The sequence below is a fragment of the Oncorhynchus gorbuscha genome, linkage group LG07, assembly GCF_021184085.1.
Source record: "Oncorhynchus gorbuscha isolate QuinsamMale2020 ecotype Even-year linkage group LG07, OgorEven_v1.0, whole genome shotgun sequence".
In the NCBI taxonomy this organism is placed as follows: domain Eukaryota; kingdom Metazoa; phylum Chordata; class Actinopteri; order Salmoniformes; family Salmonidae; genus Oncorhynchus; species Oncorhynchus gorbuscha.
In genome coordinates, this window is record NC_060179.1 from 68121113 (window position 1) to 68144100 (window position 22988).

General features: G+C 43.8%; 1 protein-coding gene across 3 annotated transcripts in view; it reads left to right on the plus strand.

Moving 5' to 3' along the window:
• Positions 1–22988, plus strand: part of akt3a (v-akt murine thymoma viral oncogene homolog 3a) — a 135929-nt gene that overhangs the window by 93687 nt on the left and 19254 nt on the right. For all 3 annotated transcript variants that reach the window (XM_046357310.1, XM_046357311.1, XM_046357309.1), the window contains exons 3-6: positions 13873–13998; positions 18830–18941; positions 22207–22354; positions 22753–22884. In XM_046357310.1, coding sequence (XP_046213266.1) covers positions 13873–13998; positions 18830–18941; positions 22207–22354; positions 22753–22884 — 518 coding nt within the window. The remainder of the gene's footprint in view (positions 1–13872; positions 13999–18829; positions 18942–22206; positions 22355–22752; positions 22885–22988) is intronic.

Sequence of the window (22988 nt, forward strand, 5' to 3'; positions counted from 1 at the left end):
ATCTGGTGAAATAAGTAAGCATATCATCAACCATCACATGGTGCTTATTGATGTGGAACATTATGCCTACACATTACACCTTTAAATGATGCAGTGACCTTCCATTACATACAGCACTGCTCAAGTCTATCTACACAAGTCAATTAATTAGATTGGAAAACAGATCGAGGCAATAACAGCAATTGGGGCTATTTGATTATGAGCTCTAATTGGGTCACAGTTCCTTAGATAATCATATGAATTATCCGTGTTTTCATAGCAAACACAATCACAGGCTTACAGACAAAATACAACAGGCTAATACAATGTAGCACAACACCAACTCAATTAGCCTGTTACATTGGTCATCGAATGTGTCAAGTTGTGAATTGAACCCATTTTCCATGTGAATTTGTATTTGTGTTGGGAATTTGAGGGCATTAGGTTGCACTGGCACACTGTTTTGAGTAATGTCTTCAGACATTGTCTGTCACTCAATACAGTGGGTACGTACGGGACATTGAGCTGAGCACTGTGTATTTGAGGACATCGGGGCATTACTAGTCTATAATGTCCTGTGTGTAGGGTAAAGAAAAGGCTCATTCGGAGGACCAACGTTACCCATGTGACCAAACTTTACCCCCTCGCTTATTGAAGGCCTGTCTGCAGAATATTCTAGAAACAGTATAGAGAGCAGGAGATCAGTAGGTACAGTAGCTCAACGAACCCCTGTCCCCCTCCCCTCCCAGGTTGTGTGTTTAGTAAACCGACCTTCATCCCTCTCCCCCGGGGTCTCGGGGACGGACCCGCCTCTCCATAATTCAGGTTGGGATTAGGAAAGTGGGTGTTTGCATTTTAGCTGGAGGGGTGGTGCACTCCATAGCCAAGGTGCCACCTGTGCCAGTTGGGAGGATCCCCCCCACACACACATGCACACACCCCTCGTTCTCCAAAGAGGGAAAGGGGATTAGGGAGAGAGTGCCTCTTGGCTGTAGTGTCTCTGTCACTCACCAACTACTGTGGCCCTCTGCTGAGTGTGAAGCCAGCCAGGCAGGCAGCCGGGGAGACAGTTCTAGCTGCTCTAGGGAGCCAGCGCCATCTAGTGAGCACTGCTAGTTTTACAGGGACTGACCAATAGGAGAGGGGAGGCGGGGAAGGGGAGGGGAGAGGCGCTGTGTGGGAGATAGGGAATGGGATTACATAGTCATTAGTCTCTCAGTCAGATCTAGCTAAAGGTCTAAGGATGGAGCTTCTTAAGATTTTGAATATGGACATTTGTGACAGCTGCTTTGTTACACATGAGAAGATTTCTGTAATATAGCCTATTTCAATCAAAATCAGAAGTTGTACATAAGACGAATGATCCATCATTGCTTGGTAATACATAGTAGGGCTGCACAATTAAACATTCAAATCTGAATTGCAATATTGACATGTGCAATATCTATATCACAAGAGATCCATATCGCATGCAATATTTTGAAACGAATCTCAGCCGCCTGTAATGTCAGTTTTTATAATTTACTCAGTTCCTCCTTCTCACTGTTAGAGTCACGTTAAAGATGCACTCCAGGATCTTAAGCACAAGAAATGTGTAACATATCACACAAAATGGATGATGTAGTACACAATTGGATGATGTAGGACATTAAAACGGTTACCCATTTTGGCTCATGGACACCACTTTCAAAATGACTGGATGTAATTATACAAAAGTGTGAGAGTGCATCTAATAGTTGAAAGTCATCCTTACTCTCATCCTTTACTACCAGTTGAAAGTATCATCCTTACTCTCATCCTTTACTACCAGTTGAAAGTCTCATTAAGTCTCACTAAAAAGTTTCACTAATCTAAACCTTTTTTCAGAAGTCAATAGTTATCCCCATTGCTCCTGTTGCGTATACAAACAATGTCATGAGAGTAATCATGCTTACTCTCACACTGTACTACCAGCTGTACTATCTATCAGCCTGAAAGCTAGTATGTGTAATGCCAGTGTTGATCTGAGCTGTATTGCTGGGCTACAGTGACTGTTGTTTTTGTATCCGACCGCCTGTGTATGTGTCTCTGTACACGTATGTGGGGCTATGGTGGCCCATGATCTGACCTCTCTATCCGCAGCACGCTGCACCAGCTGGGGGGGGGTAGAGAGGGGCACCAGGAGGGCGAGCTGTGTGCAGCTGGCGGGGCTGAAATCTCCCTGGGCCCCAGGGGACCACCAGGGTCCCCTGGGCGCCCCACTCAATCTGCCTGTGGCTGCCGGCCCCCAGAACCAGAGCCACCCTTTGTCTGCTGTTGGAGGAACCCACCACCACAGTACTACTCATCATGACAGTACTACTCATACATCTGGGCTGTTCTCGGAAATTCAATCGCTGTTGAAATCTTGTCATATGCCAGGAAGGGAGATCTTCTAGTGAAGTGAGAGCACTGATGTCATTGTGTCCCTAGAATGGATAGCATGTAGTAGAGGTCGACCGATTATGATTTTTCACCGCCGATACCGATACCGATTATTGGAGGACAAAAAAAAAAGCCACTGCCGATTAATTGGCCGATTTAAAATAATACAAACATATTTTTTTAAATAAAAAATGTATTTGTAATAATGACAGTTACAACAATACTGAATGAACACTTATTTTAACTTAATATAATACATCAATAAATGCAATTTAGCAAATAAATAATGAAACATGTTCAATTTGGTTTAAATAATGCAAAATCAAAGTGTTGGAGAAGAAAGTAAAAGTGCAATATGTGCCATGTAAGAAAGCTAACGTTTAAGTTCCTTGCTCAGAACATGAGAATATATGAAAGCTGGTGGTTCCTTTTAACATTAGTTTTCAATATTCCCAGGTTTAAAAATATATACTTCTCTGTATTGATTTTAAGAAAGGCATTGATGTTTATGGTTAGGTACACGTTGTAGCAACAACAGTCCTTTTTCGAGAATGCGCACCGCATCGATTTATATGCAACGCAGGACATGCTAGATAAACTAGTAACATCAACCATGTGTAGTTATAACTAGTGATCATGATTGATTAAGTTTAATGCTAGCTAGCAACTTGGCTTCTTACTGCATTCGCGTAACAGGTGGGCTCCTCGTGAGGCAGGTGGTTAGAGGACTAGTTAACCGTAAGGTTGCAAGATTGAATCCCTGAGCTGACAAGGTAAAAATCTGTTGTTCTGCCCCTGAACAAGGCAGTTAACCCACCGTTCCTAGAATGTGGGTTAAGAATGTGTTCTTAACTGACTTGCCTAATTAAATAAAGGTGTAAACGGCAAAATCGGCGTCCAAAATGACCGATTTCCGATTGTTATGAAAAATTGAAATCGGCCGCCAATTAATCGGCAATTTGATTAATCGGTCGACCTCTAGCATGTAGTGCAGTGGACTTTTATGTGGTTTTAGTCCATCACTATGATTAATACCACTGCTGCTATTACTACACTTAACGAGCCTAGTAATCTTGGGTCGATATTCACACCATAAGAAGGTATCGACCATGCCCACAAATTGGGGAGAACAAACATTGTTTCCCATTGACCCCGAGGGCTCAATTTTCGCCAGGTTTGACATTTTACCTGTCTAACATCAGCGAGCTTGCGCTCATTTGGGAGGGGTCGGAAATATTTTAGGAGTGTCCTTAAAAACACGATCCAAAGTGCTAATTTTAGGCAGCGGAAACGCAGCCTATCCAGCTCTGTTTAGATTTGTTTATTTGTTCTCTTTTTAGGTCTTATCAATAATGAATTTAATCTTGCTTATTGACAATGTTTGGCATGTCCATGCTCAGCCATAATGCAATTTACAGTAGGCCTAGACCCTATATCATTGTGAATGCTGTTGAAGCCATGCAATTATACTGAACAAAAATATAAACATGCAGCGCGACACATCTCCTTCGCATAGAGTTGATTAGGGTGTTGATTGTTGCCTGTGGAATGTTGTCCCACTCCTCTTCAATGGCTGTGCGAAGTTGCTGGATATTGGCGGGAACTGGAACACGCTGTCGTACACATCGATCCAGAGCATCCCAAACAGGCTCAATGGAGGCGGCTAATGGTAGAGAAATTAACATTCAATTCTCTGGCAACAGCTCTGGTGGACATTCCTGCAGTCAGCATGCCAATTGCATGCTCCCTTAAAAAATGTTGCGTGAATTGGAATTGATTTCAAGGCAATACATAGAATACCGTAAATACACAACTTGAAGCAACCACATAACCATCTCTGCAGCACTCCACCAATCAGGTCTTAATGGTAGAGTGGCCGGACGGAAGCCACTCCTCAATAAAAGGCACATGACAGCCCACTTGGAGTTTGCCAAAAGGCACCTACAGACTCTGACCATAAGAAACAATATTCTCTGGTCTGATGAAACCAAGATTGAACTCTTACACCTGAATGCCACGGGTCAAGTCTGGAGGAAATCTGGCACCATCCCTACGGTGAAGCATGGTCGTGGCAGCATGATGCTGTGGGGATGTTTTTCAGCAGCAGGGACTGGGAGACTAGTCAGGATTGAGGCAAAATGAACGGAGCAAAGTACAGATAGATCTAGCAGCATTGTAAAAACAAAGGGTGGGTGTCAATGGAAATAGTCAGGGTGGCCATTGATTAATTGTTCAGCAGTCTTATGGCTTGGGGGTAGACGCTGTTAACGAGCCTTTGGACCTAGACTTGGCGCTCTGGTACTGCATGCCGAGAACAGTCTATGACTTGGTTGACTGGAGTCTATGACCATTTTTTGGGCCTTCCTCTGACACCGCCTAGTATATAGGTCCTGGATGGCAGGAAGCTTGACCCAAGTGCCAATTCTTTTCAGTCTCCTAAGGGGGAATAGGCATTGCCATGCCCTCTTCACCACTGTCTTGGTGTGTTTGGACCATGATAGATTGTTGGTGATGTGGACACCAAGGATCTTGAAACTCTCAACCCGCTCCACTTCAGCCCCGTCGATGTGAATGGGGGCCTGTTCGGCCCTCCTTTTCCTGTAGTCCACGATCAGCTCCTTTGTCTTGCTCACGTTGAGGGAGAGGTTGTAGTCCTGGAACCACACTGCCAGGTCTCTGACGTCCTCCCTATCGGCTGTCTCATCGTTGTCGGTGATCAGGCCTACCACTGTTGTGTCGTCAGCAAACTTAATGACGGTGTTGGAGTTGTGCTTGGCCACGCAGTCATGCGTGAACAGGGAGTACAGGAGTGGACTAATTACGCACCCCTGAGGTTTCCGGGAAGATGATGTGAGCCATGACCAGCTTTTCAAAGCACTTCATGACTGCTGAAGTGAGTGCTACAGGGTGGTAGTCATTTAGGCAGGTTACCTTTGCTTTCTTGGGCACAGGGAGACTCTGTCAGGGAGAGGTTGAAGATGTCAGTGAAGACCGCACATGCATTGAGTACACGTCCTGGTAATCCATCTGGCCCCGCGGCCTTGTCAATATTGACCTGTTTAAAGGTATTGCTCACATCGACTACAGAGAACGTGGCCACACAGTCATCCGTAACAGCTGGTGCTCTTGTGCATGCCTCCATGTTGCTTGCCTCGAAGCGAGCATAAAAGGAAGTTATCCCATCTGGTAGGCTCCCATCACTGGGCAGCTCACTGCTGCGTTTACCTTTGTAGTCCATTCATAGTTGGCAAGCCCTGCCACATCCGACGAGAGTCAGAGCCACTTGGAAGACCCACTTGCGACCAAGCTTTAACTTCCTGACTGATGTTGCTTCAATATAGCCACATAATTTTCCTTCCTCATGATGTATTCTATTTTGTGAAGTGCACCAGTACCTCCTGCTGCAAAGCACCCCCACAACATGATGCTGCCACCCCCGTACTTCACAGTTTGGATGGTGTTCTTTGGCTTGCAAGCCTCCCCCTTTTTCCTCCAAACATAACGATTGTCATTATGGCCAAACAGTTCTATTTTTGTTTCATCAGACCAGAGGATATTTCTCCAAAAAGTACGATCTTTGTCCCCATGTGCAGTTGCAAACTGTAGTCCGACTTTTTTATGGCGGTTTTGGAGCAGTGGCTTCTTCCTTGCTGAGCGGCCTTTCACGTTATGTTGATATAGGACTCGTTTTACTGTTGATATAGATACTTTTGTACCTGTTTCCTCTAGGATCTTCACAAGGTCCTTTGATGTTGTTCTGGGATTTGCACATTTTGCACCAAAGTACATTCATCTCTAGGAGACAGAATGTGTTTCCTTCCTGAGTGGTATGATGGCTGCATGGTCCTATGGTGTTTATACTTGCGTAGTATGGTTTGTACAGATGAACGTGGTACCTTCAGGCATTTGGAAATTGCTCCCAAGGATGAACCAGACTTGTGGAGGTCTACCACTTCTTTTTCTGAAGTCTTGGCTGATTTCTTTTGATTTTCCCATGATGTCTAGCAAAGAGGAACTGGGTTTGAAGGTAGACCTTTAAATACATCCACAGGTACACCTCCAATTGACTCAAATTATGTAAATTAGCCTATCAGAAGCTTCTAAAGCCATGACATAATTTCTGGAATTTTCCAAGCTGTTTAAAGGCAAAGTCAACTTATTATATGTAAACTTCTGACCCACTGGAATTGTGATACAGTGAATTATAAGTTGAATAATCTGTCTGTCAACAATTGTTGGAAAAATAACCGACTTGCCAAACTATAGTTTGTTAACAAGACATTTGTGGAGGGGTTGAAAACCAAGTTTTAATGACTCTGACCTAAGTGTATGTAAACTTCCGACTTCAACTGTATACTTAAATGGGCAATCTGAGATTGGTATATCAACTGGGGACGACGTCGATGCACTTATTAATAAAGCCGATGGCTGAGGTGGTGTACTCCTCAATGCCATTGGATGCATCCCGGAACATATTCCAGTCTCTGCTAGCCAAACAGTCCTGTAGCTTAGCATCCTCATCATCTGACCACTTCCGTATTGAGCGAGTCACTGTACTTCCTGCTTTAGTTTTTGCTTGTAAGCAGGAATTTGCAGGATAGAATTATGGTTAGATTTACGAAATGGAGCCTCCCGAGTGGCTCAGCGGTCTAAGGCACTGCATCACAGTTCAGACCCGGGTTCGATCCAAAGCTGTGTCACATTTGTGCGGCTGGCTTCTGGGTTAAGCGAGCAGTGTGTCAAGAAGCAGTGTGGCTTGGCAGGGTCATGTTTCGGGGGACGCATGGCTCTCAACCTTCACCTCTCCCGACCCCTTAGGGGAGTTACAGCGATGGGACAAGACTGTAACTACCAATTGGGGAGAGAAAGGGGTCAAAGTTCCCCCCAAAAAATGATTTGACAAATGGAGGGTGAGGGAGAGCATTGTATGCGTCTCTGTGTGTGGAGTAAAGGTGGTCTAGAGTTTGTTTTCTCCCCCTCTGGTTGCACTAGAAGTGCCACTCACAACTTGTAGCTGTATAGTCCGTTTGTTTTTTTTATGCTAGCACTCACTCATGTGGCTGCTAGCACCATCATGAAAAGGGACATGAGGGAAGCCCTACAATATTACGTCACAGAGTTTCTAAACCCAGAGGCGCAACATCCCGAGACTTCCGGGAACGCTTGTGAAACAGACCAAACAGACCAGGCCGGAGTTTGAGGTATTGAAAAGTCAATGAGAGAATTAATTTTCTTGAAATCGAAAGGCACAAAATAGATTTGTGTCAATGTCTTTAGTAGTTGAACATGTCATTACTCCAACTTCGTGAAAGTGACTACCTAACACATTAATTTTCATGAGAAACTACTTTTTATCGAAGGGGTGCTTGATTTGATGGCTTGATTTGATGGCCTGCACATGCGCATTTTGGCTCAAGACGACAGACGCAATGACTTGTTTCTATGCATGAGCTCAGTTAGCCAACATTGCAATGACCTACAAGTGTGATCGGCAATTTCTATTGGAGAAGCAGTTTTAGCGTATCTTCATACTGTACTGTCTTTTGATGACGTTTTTCTAAGTAGTGAGAAAGCTCGGGAGCAGGCAATGATGACAAATAATCTTTAGACATGTTGCACTTTTCTTAAATGTAGTTTGTAATTGAGTAAAACAAGCAGACAACAAGTACATTGCATTATGAAAAAAAAGTTTGTGATGTGAGCTAATGGGCTAATCTAGGTACCGGTAACCACTGGTTGTTTTCCCCACTGGTTGTTTTCCCCACTGGTTGTTTTCCCCACTGGTTGGCGGGGAAGTCAAATCAAATCAAATTAAATGTATTTATATAGCCCTTCATACATCAGCTGATATCTCAAAGTGCTGTACAGAAACCCAGCCTAAAACCCCAACAGCAAGCAATACAGGTGTAGTAGCACGGTGGCTGGGAAAAACTCCCTAGAAAGGCCAGAACCTAGGAAGAAACCTCGAGAGGAACCAGGCTATGTGGGGTGGCCAGTCCTCTTCTGGCTGTACCGGGTGGAGATTATAACAGAACATGGCCAAGATGTTCAAATGTTCATAAATGACCAGCATGGTCCAATAATAATAAGGCAGAACAGTTGAAACTGGAGCAGCAGCAAGGCCAGGTGAACTGAGGACAGCAAGGAGTCATCATGTCAGGTAGTCCTGAGGCATGGTCCTAGGGCTCAGGGCTCAGGTCCTCCGAGAGAGAGAAAGAAAGAGAGAATTAGAGAGAGCACACTTAAATCACACAGGACAGGAGAAGTACTACAGATATAACAAACTGACCCTTGCCCCCCGACACATAAACTACTGCAGCATAAATACTGCAGCATAAATACTGGAGGGGGAAGTGTTCTTCTGATCATTCACGGTAGTTCACTGTGGGAGGAACAGTTAAACAGAGGGCATACAGAGTCAGTCTGGCTTTCACTCCTGTACTACCACTGTCACCAGCCACCACCCCCGCGTCCATTCCCAGAAGCCAAGTAGTCTCCTGGCCACCCCTCCCTTCTGGGCAGCCTGGTAATGACACTAATGCACTGTAAGTGGATTGGCTTGAGCCAGCCCTGGATTTCACATAAGATGTCTGAGAGCCTCTGGGTTGGAGCAGCAGGGCAGCTGTGCCTGGGGCTACTTCCCAGTCACAAGCCTATGGCAGGGGGCATGGGAACACAATACACACACACACACAGAGTCTGAACTAAATAAAAATAGAGAATGTCTTTCATGGTCTGGAAGAACTGAACAGTGTACAGGATCTCTTTCTAATGGCCATTATCATTTTAGTGCCCTCCTCTTATAACTTCACTTCTTCTTCATTTTCACACGTAGAGGAGTAAAGGACGCACCTTCCTCCCTACCCCTGCATTTACCCTGCATGGATTAGCTGGGCATCCCAGGTTGATGGTAGGGGAATCTGTCCATGCAGGAAGTAGCCCACTGTTTACTCCCAGTTATCTAGGCATTCCAGAGGATCAGAGCTCAGACCACCTTGTTGTGTCTGAGTGTCTTAACTGGGGACATGACCGTCATCTCTAAGGGATCAACTCCTAAGTCTTTCTGGGCAATTCAGGTAGAAAATACAGCAAATCCCTGTAGCTTTGCATCACTAACGGATCACCCCTTGACTTCTCTGGCCTCCATTGATTTTAGTCACCCGTATTCTGGCAGCCATTGTGGTCAGGGAGAAATTCAAACCAGTCTAATTGGAATCACCCATTGACTGAATGAATGGCAGTAGAGGCACAACCCTGATTTTACTTATGCAGGAAAATAAAGTAAGGCGTGATATATCAGAAATTATGTAATATAATTATTTTCAACCTAAAAGATTGTCATGTAATTATAAATACAGTACAGTTTAAACAGGTTTTATACACATTGAATAAATAGCCTCTAAATACCTATAACTTGTAAACTGTAAGCTAAATTATGTATAATTTGGTCATATATTTATTAGTGTCTCCATTCTCAGTTAAACAGTGTAAAAAGAAGATAACATGAAGTACTTTTGTGCTATTGTCAGAGAGCTTCCTCTCCTGTCAGCTTGGCCAAATTGACAAAGTGGGTCCAGCCGCTCTCCCTCAGCAAGCTGCCATGGTACACAACCTACATGGTGAGGAGAAACAGCAGATCCAGGTACAGACAGATCTCTCCCTCTCTATCCTCCCTCTCTTAATCTCTCTCTCCATCTCTCTCTCCTTCCATCCATCCCTCCCTCCGTCTGGCCAGGTCTGGTGCTGCCCATGTCTCTGTGCTCATGTCGGTGCCTGGGCTGGGGGCTGGGGCACCGTTTGCCGGAGCGGCTGTCTCTGTCTCTGTCGGTGCCCAGACAAGCTGGTTGGAGGTTTGGAGCGCCCAGCCCTGTGTGCTGGAACGTGGCAGCCCGCCGGTCCCAGGGCTCCCGTCACAAGCCCATCTGCAAATCAGGCCCGGCTCCGGCCAAAGCATTAAATTAAATACTTGTTTGGGCTGATTAACAAATGGGCTGTGTTTTTTTTCTTCTTCTGAAAAATAAAAACCTGATTGCGTCAAATGAACAAGAAGATGGAGGTGTGGGTTCTTAGAATGGTCTCAGGAGCTGTGACGGTGTTGGGCCGCTGAAAGTTTTTTGGTGAAGAGCTCATCTGTCGGTGGAAGTGGCCCATCGAAGTCCATTCCCAGATTCATACAGCCACCTGCCTGTCTCAGTCCACTGACAAATGAACAATTAATCTGGTCTTGTAATTGAGTGGCATACAGTATGTTGCTTTAATTGTGCAATTGGATCTGTTGGAACAGTCTCTCTCAGAACTGATTCTGTGGGTGGCTGAGCTGAATTTTTATTTCAACTGTTTGCATCGTACTGCAAAAAAACAGTATTGTGTTGAATGCAGGACATTTTCTCAATCTGCCCAAAATATAACATGCAGTATCTGCCTACAGCAGCCCATTCAAGATGTTCAGAATTTGAGCTAGCAGAGTCATTATGACCAGGGCCAGCGTTGAGAGTTTGATGGAACACTATTGGATCAGTTGAGACTGAGAGTTGGAACTATATGTGGGTGTAACTGTCCATCCCCTTCTGTTCCACCTCTGGCTACCCCCTCTACATAGTCTGGTTCCCAGTTTGGGTTAACCCCCAGTCCAGGATATTGGACCATTTGCCTCACTGCAAACCCAGCACCACAGACTGAATATTGCATTGACCAAATACAGCTACACTCACACACTAAGTGCAATCTGGTGGGACACCTATTTGTAGCATTCATTAAAGACCACCCTGTCGGTCTTAACACTCTGTTACCTTCTGGCTTAAATCCAGTACATTTGATTAATTCAAAAGCTAGACATCTCCCTCTCAGTGACTTCATGCAATTAACTGTGTCACGCCCACTCTTCCGTCTGGTAGCAAATGTCTATACTTACATTTATGTCTTGTTTTGATCAGGAATAATTTATAGGCCTAATTTATTTATCTACCAAGTGTTAGTGGTGAGATCCTGTGACAGGCTGTGTGAGCGAGTCGGAGGAGAGACCTTGCTACCTATGGTGGCTCCTGTCCCCACGGCGTACTGCATTGTGTTCAGCTGCTCTCCTCCCCTCCTGTCCTCCCCTCCCACAGACCCCAGCCTCACAGAGGCATACCGGCAAAGACCTCCGTCTCCTCAAATTAACATGAGCAGGTGTTTTTCTCTGATGTGTTAATTAAGAAAAGCTGCTGTCATTATGCTTTAAGTGGATGTTACAAATAGAACATGTTGTTTATTTTCTCTTCCCGGTGTAGAAAAAAAAGAAGTGATCAGAGCTGTCACAGAGGCGTGCGTGTCAGCCATCAGAATGGTGGGCTAATTACCAGGAGTTGAAAAACACAAAGTGATCAGAGCTGTCACAGAGGCGTGCGTGTCAGCCATCAGAATGGTGCGCTAATTACCAGGAGTTGAAAAACACAAAGTGATCAGAGCTGTCACAGAGGCGTGCGTGTCAGCCATCAGGATGGTGGGCTAATTACCAGGAGTTGAAAAACACAAAGTGATCAGAGCTGTCACAGAGGCGTGCGTGTCAGCCATCAGGATGGTGCGCTAATTACCAGGAGTTGAAAAACACAAAGTGATCAGAGCTGTCACAGAGGCGTGCGTGTCAGCCATCAGGATGGTGCGCTAATTACCAGGAGTTGAAAAACACAAAGTGATCAGAGCTGTCACAGAGGCGTGCGTGTCAGCCATCAGGATGGTGGGCTAATTACCAGGAGTTGAAAAACACAAAGTGCACGTTTTAGGGTTTTCACGTCTCGTCCATTATAGAGGATTTCAGTGTGTCCATCCACACGAATGAGGCTGGAGCAGAAATGGCCTGATGCTGAAACTAAATGGAACTGAATATTGAACATAATGGTTATACTAGTATTATATGTGGAAGTGGAAGGACTTAAGAATGGTACTTTTTGAAAATGTCAATCTTCTTGCCTACAGTAAAAATCGATTATAAAATGGAAAATATCAACAAGAAGAAATTAATAAGAAGAAGCACATTTGCATATGATTGTTTGCTACTTTAAAAAAACTCCAGTCAAGTGCTATTACTTGTATCTTGGCAGACAGCAGTGTAGTACCTTTGCTCTCAAGTCAAATTCCAAATGTCTTCCATTAACAGTTACCATAGCTTCTAGTATGCACCTTACACAGTAGTTGTAATACTACAGAACAATACACTGAGTATACCAAACATTAGTAACACCTTCCTAATATTTAGTAGCACCCCCCCCCTTTTTGTCATCAGAACAGCCTCAATTTGTCAGGCAAGGACACCGCAAGGTGTAGAAAGTGTTCCACAGGGATGCTGGCCCATGTTGACCCCAATGCTTCCCACAGTTATGTTAAGTTGGCTGGATGTCCTTTGGGTGGTGGACCATTCTTGATACACACGGGAAACTGTTGAGTGTGAAAAATCCAGCAGCGTTGCAGTTCTTGACACAAACCGGTGTGCCTGGCATCTACTACCACCACCTACTACCACCACCTACTACCATGCCCCGTTCAAAGGCACTTAAGTGTTTTGTCATGCCCATTCACCTCCTGAATAGCACACATACACAATCCTTGTCTCAAGGCTTAACAATCCTTCTTTAACCTGTCCCCCCCCCTTCATCTACACTGATTTGAAGTGGATTTAACAGGTGACATCAATAAGGGATCATAGCATTCATCTGGATTCACCTGGTCAGTCTATGTCATGGAAAGTGCAGGGTGTTCTTAATGTTTTGTCCACTCCGTGTATGTTAAAAAAGCAGATGTGCTGCCTATGCTCTCCAGTATCCTGTGTTGAACCTGGTGCTGTGCGTATGATGTAGCGCTGTGAGCTGAGATGTTGACACCCTTGTAATCCTGCTGTTGGTTATTAGATGGAGCAGGCTGTTGCACCAGAAGTTTTGTTTGGTAATGCGGGATAACCAGCTGCTTAGCAGATGTTGTTTTTCAGCTGCTGCCGCCCGGGAGGGTTAAAGGTGTCCGCTCTGGCCCCCTGATGGAGATTTGACCTCCCTCTCTACAGGGCTAGCCTAAATCAAGGGGCAGGAGGTTAGGGGTCCCCCAGTCTAACCCAAAATGAGGCAGATGATCGTTGGGGAGTGATTTCAGCCCTGTGATCGTAAACATGTTTTTATCATTTTGATCATGTTAATCCCAAAACATATCAAAGCCATATGATGAGAGTCTAAAAGCTATTGGTGTGAATGGATATTGAAACAGTAGCCACTTTAGAATGATCCTGATTATAGGGGTAAGCTGTGTTACTGCACTTTAATGTAAAAACAATCATGTCTGCACTAAAAACAATTGGCAGGTGTCATGCACTAACAAAGAAACTCTCTCTCTCTCTCTCTTTCTCTCTCTCTCTCTCTCTCTCTCTCTCTTGCTCTCTCTCTCTCTCTTGCTCTCTCTCTCTCTCTTGCTCTCTCTCTCTCTCTCTCTCTCTCCTCTCTCTCTCTCTCTCTCTCTCATATTCTACAGGAGAATATATCAAGAACTGGAGACCACGCTACTTCCTGCTGAAAACGGACGGCTCGTTCATAGGTTACAAAGAGAAACCACAGGACGCAGACCTACCCTATCCCCTTAATAACTTCTCTGTTGCAAGTGAGTCATCCACTGTGCTGGCTTCTAGTACGTCAATTCATATAAATCAATAATATGCCACAGTGATAAGTAGGCAATGAGGACTCTTTCCCAAGGGATACCTACAGTTGAAGTCAGAAGTTTACATACACCTTAGCCAAATACATTTCAACTCAGTTTTCACCATTCCTGACATATAATCCTAGTAAAAATCCCCTGTCTTAGGTCAGTTAGGATCCTCACATTATTTTAAGAATGTGAAATGTCAGAATAATAGTAGAGAGAATGATTTATTTCAGGTTTTATTTCTTTCATCGCATTCCCAGAGGGTCTTAAGTTTAGAAACACTCAATTAGTATTTGGTATCATTGCCTTTAAATTGTTTAACTTGGGTCCAATATTTCGGGTAGCCTTCCACAAGCTTCCCACAATAAGTTGGGTAAATTTTGGCCCATTCCTCCTGACAGAGCTGGTGTAACTGAGTCAGGTTTATAGGCCTCCTTGCTCGCACACGCTTTTTCAGTTCTGCCCACACATTTTCCATAGGATTGAGGTCAGGGCTTTGTGATGGCCACTCCAATACCTTGACTTTGTTGTCCTTAAGCCATTTTGCCACAACTTTGGAAGTATGCTTGGGGTCATTGTCCATTTGGAAGACCCATTTGCGACCAAACATTAACTCCCTGACTGATGTCTTGAGATGTTACTTCAAAATATCCATATAATTCTCCTACCTCATGATGCCATCTATTTTCTGAAGTGCACCAGTCCCTCCTGCAGCAAAACACCCCCACAACATGATGCTGCCACCCCTGTGCTTCACGGTTGGGATGGTGTTCTTCGGGCTTGCAACCCTCCCCCTTTTTCTTCCAAACATAACGATGGTCATTATGGCCAAACAGTTCTATTTTCGTTTCGTCAGACCAGAGGATATTTCTCCAAAAAGTACGATCTTTGTCCCCGTGTGCAGTTGCAAACCGTAGTCTGGCTTTTTTATAGCGGTTTTGGAGCAGTGGCTTCTTCCTTTCTGAGCGGCCTTTCATGTTATGTCGATATAGGACTCGTTTTACTGTGGATATAGATACTTTTGTACCTGTTTCCTCCAGCATCTTCACAAGGTCCTTTGCTGCTGTTCTGGGATTAGAACAATATATATAATATATGCCATTTAGCAGACGCTTTTATCCAAAGCGACTTACAGTCATGTGTGCATACATTCTACGTATGGGTGGTCCCGGGAATCGAACCCACTACCCTGGCGTTACAATCACCATGCTCTACCAACTGAGCTACAGAAGGACCACAGAACAAGGTAGACCTTGAAGGTAGACCTTGAAATACATCCACAGTTACGCCTCCAATTGACTGATGTCAATTAGCCTATCAGAAGCTTCTAAAGCCATGACATTGTTTTCTGGAATTTTCCAAGCCGTTTAAAGGCACAGTCATCTTAGTGTATGTAAACCTCTGACCCACTGGAATTGTGATACAGTGAATTATAAGTGAAATAATCTGTCTAAACAATTGTTGGGAAAATGACTTGTGTCATGCACAAAGTAGATGTCCTAACTGACTTGCCAAAACTACAGTTTGTTAACAAGAAATGTGTGGTTGAAAAACAAGTTGTAAACTTCCGACTTCAACTGTATACTTAAAGGTGCAATCTGAGATTGGTATATCAACTGGACTTTTAAATTAATGATATACATGTACACCCATTGATTCTTGAAGAGGATAAATTATAAATGACATCAAAACCCTAAATATAAGCTTGTTTTACTCCACCTCAAAGCCTCAAAACATGGTCAAAAGTATCATTTAGATCTCATGGATAGTTCATCCTTGCATCCATATCTTTGTCTATGAATTTGAGAGTGGTTACATTTCTCTAGCCCCATCCCTCAGCTGTTTACCAAAACAACTAGACATACGCTGATAGCCACTAAGCTGGTGGAAAACATTTGACTCCTTGGCACAGTTCCTACAACAAAGGCCACAGTAATTACATGGACATGAAACAACTACAACAGTTTCCTATTGTCCCAACACACAACAGAACTGACAATGGCCTCAGATTTTCCTTATGATTGGCTGCTGGATAGTTTTTTTAGGGGAAAGAAAGGACAGTTTAAGGGGGTGGATCCATCCATCAATCCATCCGGCCTTGCTGTGTTACCACTTGGACACATGGAGGGAGCTTTCTTTCTCACTCTCACTCTCTCCTCTCTCACTTTCTCCCTCTCCCCTCTCGCTTTCTCTAACTCCATCCGTCAGGAAGCTAGCGCGGCCAGGTTTTAATCTAAAGGCTGGGGGAGAGAGGGTGGCCATACATCCGGCCCCGGCTGGCTTGGCAGCACTACAGTATTGCCACATCTGTTGTCCAAAGCTGGGAGGCCAGGTGGTGCTGGGACGCTGGCTGCTGTAGTCAAATGGGCCAGTGAAATGGAATGGTGCAGCCCCGCCTGCCTGCCTGCCTGTCTGTCTGTCCCAAGCGTGGGGAGAGATACTGTCACAGACAGACAGACAGACAGACAGACAGACAGACAGACAGACAGACAGACAGACAGACAGACAGACAGACAGACAGACAGACAGACAGACAGACAGACAGACAGACAGACAGACAGACAGACAGACAGACAGACAGACAGACAGACAGACAGACAGACAGACAGACAGACAGACAGACAGACAGACAGACAGACAGACAGACAGACAGACAGACAGACAGACAGACACACAGACACACAGACACACAGACACACAGACACACAGACACACAGACACACACACACACACAGACACACAGACACACACACACACACTGAGACACACACACACACTGAGACACTCCCTGCTTGCCTCCCTGACCAACAGGCTACAGTCTAATGTCAAACACTAAGTACGTCTCAGATAACTCACCTAAATGACTAGGAAACAATGCTATGGTACCTGATGACTATTTTTCCTTCTCCAGAGCCCCATATTTCTAATATATAGCATTTGTTAATTACATTTCAATATAGTTTGGAAAATTGAAGTACATGAATACGTGGAAAGTTCAAATGAAGATATAATGTTATATAACAAGAATGCAAACTGATGAACTAATAGATACAGTAGGTGGTGGCCCTATCCCACTAGGGATTTCAGAATAGGGAAATTATTGCATATTACAGTAAACACTCCAATATAAATGCCTATTGATTGATGGCAGGACAGTTGCTGGAGCTCTCTCCTCTTTTTAGCTGAGGCAAAACAATACATCTCCTCTGTCTGTATTCCCCCTAAAATGACTATGTTGTGTCCAGCGCTACGGCCTACTGGAACTCCGTCATGACCTTGTTTTCTCTGCGCTCAGTGGGAGACTCCATTTTATTAGCGGAGCAGGAAGAAAGAAGTAGAGTGCGCCTGCGACCTTAGCCGTGTCGTCATTAACCTTCCCGCCTATATTTAGGCCGTCCCGCCGTTTGGTGGCGGCAGAGATGAGGCCAGCTGAGGGAGGGAAGTCATTACCTACTGGCACGTACAGGCTCAACACTCTGTTTCAGCTGTCATCTGACTGAACATTGTCCCCAATAGCTGCTGTAGCGGTGACAGTGGAGCACACTGCAAAACTTTTCCACAGTTGGCTTGAAGCCCCATCTGGCTGTGTCTGTTCCTGGATGGAATGAGACAGCTTTAACTTGGTGCGAAGTGTTGTGTTTTCTGCAGTACAGTCCATCTACATTGAGTGTACAAAACATTATGAACACAAGCTCTTTCCAGGACATAGTCTGACCAGGTGAATCCAGGTGAAAGCTACCCTTATTAATGTCACCTGTTAAATCCACTTCAATCAGTGTAGATGAAGGGGAAGAGACCGGTTAAAGAAGGATTTTTAAGCCTTGAGACAATTGAGACATGGATTGCGTATGTGTCATTCAGAGGGTGAATGGAGAAGATAAAATATTGAAGTGCCTTTGAAAGGGATATGGTAGTAGGTGCCAGGCGCATCGGTTTGTGTCAAGAACTGCAACACTGCTGGGTTTTTCACGCTCAACAGTTTCCCGTGTGGTTCAAGGATAGTCCACCACCCAAAGGACATCCAGTCAGCTTGACAACTGTGGGAAGCATTGGAGTCAACATGGGCCAGCATCCCTGTGGAACGCTTTCGACACCATGTAGAGTCCATGCCCTGACGAATTGAGGCTGTTCTGAGGGCAAAGGTGGGGTGGAACTCAATATTAGGAAGGTGTTCTTAATGTTTGGTATACTCAGTGTATGTACATACTCAATAACAAAGCTAACCTACTCTTTCATCACAATTAACTAGTATCAACAGCAACTAGTGATCTTTACAGTTACATAACGCAATATCATTTTTGGATGATATTATATTGATATTTGACTCCAAGTATTGATTTGTAAATGTTTTTATTTAGTTTTAGTTTTATTAGCTACTGTAGGTAATCGGCTGTACCTATGCCAAAACTCCTGTATTTCTCATCCTATAACTTGTTCCCCATCTTAAAAATAAAAAAAATTGTGAGCCAACACATTATTTGCACTTTTATTTCAAAACTATTTTCCTCATGGCTCTCTATTGTCCCTTTACAGCAGACACTATAGTGCGCAATATGTTTGGAACATCAAATCGCAATAAGATCGCAGTATCAAATTGCTATACATTGAGAATTGTGAGAATCACAGTACATATCATATCGGCACCTAAGTATCGTGATAATATCGTATCATGAAGTCCCTGGCAATTCCCAGCCCTATCAGCAACTGAAGCTCAGACACAAGATTTGACATCTAGTAAATCTGAATATTCACAGACGCTTCTCTATCTGTCCTCTCTCTGTCTCAGAATGCCAACTGATGAAGACAGAACGACCAAAGCCCAACACATTCATCATCAGATGTCTACAATGGACCACCGTCATAGAGAGGACCTTCCATGTGGACTCGCCAGAGGAAAGGTATGCTCAGTCCTTAGTCTGATTATCTATGACTGACTGCTTTTCCTCTACCCAGTACCCAGTATATCTATGAAAACAGTACGTCTATGAAAAGTCATAGTGTAGCTCTCAAGTCAGGAGGTCATGTGAAACTGAGATAAATTGTTCACTAGTTCCATTTTAAATGATGGTTTGCTATGATAATATATAAGAGGGATGGTCAACTTTGATGGGAGTGGGGCCACAAAACAATCTGAACTCATCATGAGGGGCCTGCGTACCCACATCCATACCTACACATGTAGCCAGAGTCGGCCTTGGCCTTTTGGGGGCCCTCCTGCCAACGGATAGAAGAAATTTAAGTTAATTACCTGCAATTCTACACATAGAAATGTTTGCAGTTTTGAATATGATATCTGAGTGAGAATGACTAAGAAAATCAATGGGGTTCCCCGGTCCAAAATTTGACCATGATTACTACATGTTTAGATAGCAGGGTAGACTAACTTACCAATCTAAAAATGTTTAGCTGACATGGCTAATTGACTGACATAATAAGAGTTCAACTGCTGTTGCACAACCGTTTTTCGAAATTGCACCTTGTGTATTCTACCTCACAACATTAAGTTGAGACCCCGACTGAGTTCCCTACTCCCAAAAATGAAATTGATCTGCGGTGGCGGGCCGCCAGTTGCCCATCATCACTGGCCTATAATATGACTATGAAATGACTTTATACTCAATGGTATTCCAGAGATAATGTTGTGTGAACGTTTTCTGCGACAAACATATTTGTCGTCAGTTTCAAATCCATTTGAAATTAGAGCAGTGTGTCATTTAACAAAGATGAATAGAAAACACAGATCATGCATGCTCCGTTCCAGTAAAACCAACCAGGTGATCAGCAGAGGGGGTTGTGGGGGGTTTGTATGTAGGCTAGAAAAGAGACCTTTCAAGTATAGTAGCACTGGAAATAAATTATCCAGCTGTCCTTCTTCTAGGAAATGGAGATGTTTATCTCTCTCCAGAAAGAACAGTGTTTGCCCCTAAGACTTAAGATAATACGCTGTGCCTGTTCACAGTTGGCACACATACAGACGATCCTCTCTTCTGTCTCTGGGGAGCAGGCAACTGCAGGCAGCGACCTGTGAGAGTGAGCTACGGAGCAGAGCTGGGTAGAGGAAGCAGCACTGGCAGATGTTATGGTCTTAAACTCTACTTTCTGCTGGTGAAGTGAAGAGAATTTGAGTTCGAGCTGTAGCCTCACTAGACAGGCCAGGGGTCGAGGGGAAGTGCAGCCAGCGGTTAAGAGGAAAGGTTAAACGTATTTTCCAGTTCCTGTCTTAAACCTTACAGCCACTGTACTGTGTCTCTGTCTGGCTGGCAGCAGCATTTACTGTACTGTACCCGCCTGGCACGGGCCCAGCATCGGCAGGCCCACGAGTGAGGAGAGGGGAGGCACCAGCTGGCATGTCGCCCGACTGTAGTCAGGCCCATTATCTCTCATTAGCGAAAAAATCTCATTATACGTAAAAAAAAAAAAAAATGGAGGGGGTAGGGAGAGATGGCTCGGCTCGCATTCATCTGCACGACCTTGAGAGGATTCCCGTTGCTTTTTATGTGTACACTGTGCCGTTTGATTGTTCAAATGGAACACAACTTTTCTTTGCCCTTGTTCGGAGTCACATCCGATATATTCAGAAACCTGAGTGAAGCTGGGAAAAGGTGTTCAGAAAGAGTCTTTTTGTGTTGGTATGGATTTGCATCTTGTTCAATCCCTCATTGTAACATATGGGCCTCTCAAAGTCCAAACAAAACATGGAACAAAAAACCCCACACTGATGCTACTTTGTGAGTCAAATGTTCTGTTTGTTTTATCACGTTACCACATGTGCTAGATGTCCTGTTTTACTTCTGGGGGGAATGCCATTAACAATTGTGATTGCGTTTGTGTAAAGGAAGGAAGCGAAGTCTCCTCCCTCGCAAACGGAAACTCTAGTTCAAACCCCTCCCTTCTGCTAATTTCACCTGTATTTATCATGGCCCGAAAGGACATTTTTGGTTTCATGAATTTTTACAATATAGCCAATTTTGCGGATGTGGAATCTAGTGGAAACCGTTTATCATCTGCACACGGGCTTGAAAATTACTACACGAGTTTAAGCATCGCCTTCTCCCCAGTCCTGATCTTTGATAATCAAAGACGAAAAACCAAAACCAGGAACTACTACTGCTGCCTGTAATCATATAATTCTACGTGAACCTTGACAGATTCTCACCGTTTCGTTTGTCCACAAGAATCGGTCCATGAGAGATTAACGTACTGTAAATGAAAGTTTCCAAATGCTAACGATCCCCTCCTGTGGAATGTTGATGTAGCAGCAGTACAACCCAGAGGGAAGCACAAACCACACACGGATATATTCATCATCATTAAATACACACGTGCTCACAAATCCAAATGCATCACTCTTTTAATGCAACAGATGTTGTATTGCACAACAAATGAAAACCCAATGGGGGGTAAAGCCATTTGCAAACACGCAGTAGTTCCCATTGACATAAACTCATTTGTGAACATTTGTTTTCTTTTAAAGTGACTGATCATTGACGATTACATAGATGATTGCATAGATTAGCCTTTGTTGAAAGTTCCAGTTTTACCCCATTGTGAAGGTGTAATGAATAGGTTGCACTGTCTAAAGATCATTCTTAACTTAGCAGAATGTCATTGATTATGCATAATGGTGTCACATTAGACGTCAAACAAGTAGCTACATTTCATTGTGAAATATTACTGTTACCATGCAGAAGTTTGTTCATGTGTCTGTGTTACAGCTGCTGTATGGTATGAGTTAAAGGCTATCCATACTCCAGACTATTGTTATACTGTATATGTAACTTTATAGGTGTACATATCCTGACAGGGACAAGTGGACAGGGCTACCCAGACTATAAACTTTTAAGACACTATACCTACAGTTGCAGTCAAATATATATACGTTTGGTGTTCACACGTGTATTTGTTTGATTTCCAACTTCACAGGACAAAAATATATATAAATATATTCAAATTAACTTGGTTGGAGGAAAGTCATTTACTGTGTAATTTATCACATGTGGTAAGTTGCAGCTGCCTACTGGGTAAATATTGCCATTCAACCAGTTTTGAAAAGAGAAACAGAACATTCTGCTCCATCGCAAGCCATAGTAAAGTGCAAGGGTGCCAATATATTTGACCCCATCTGTAACTAGAGGTTTGTGTTCTGCTATGTTTTGCAAACAGGGATGAGTGGACGGAGGCGATCCAGATCGTAGCAGACAAACTCCAAAGACAGGAGGAAGAGAGGATGCAATGCAGTCCCACGTCTCAGATGGACAACATCGGAGAGCTGGAGGAGATGGACACCTCTACCAGCCACCATAAACGGAAGGTAAGAGGTACATCTGGACCACTGACTTTTTTTGTGATAATAATTGTCAGCAAACATGAATAGATACATACAAATTGAAGCTACATCCCAATCCCATCCCGCCCGAGGACCTAAGGGATGAAATGAAATAAACATACAAATTCTAAGCAACACGTCGTGAAGTATTTCAGTGGCAAGAAGCCATTGGTTCAAAGTGTCTTCTTTAGCTCCAATGACTAAAGGATGACCACACCACAGGAGACATATCCTGATTGACTAATACAGAAACACTGATAGAATCATTTTGCGGAGCTGTTAAATGATGTGTTAAGTTTCCCATCAGTCCTCTAAAATCAGACACAAATTCTGCTTTCTACAACTATTATAACTGCACTGACTTGACTTACGGTTTCTTTCAGACAATGAATGACTTTGACTACTTAAAACTACTGGGAAAAGGCACATTTGGTAAAGTGATTCTAGTGAGAGAGAAGGCTAACGGGAAATATTATGCAATGAAGATTTTGAAGAAAGAAGTCATTATTGCAAAGGTACGTTTCACTCCATGTTAATTACTTCAAACTAAACCTAACTGGTAGCAAGTTGAATGAGGTTCTATAAAGAAATGACTGTTATATTCATATGCTGCGCTGTC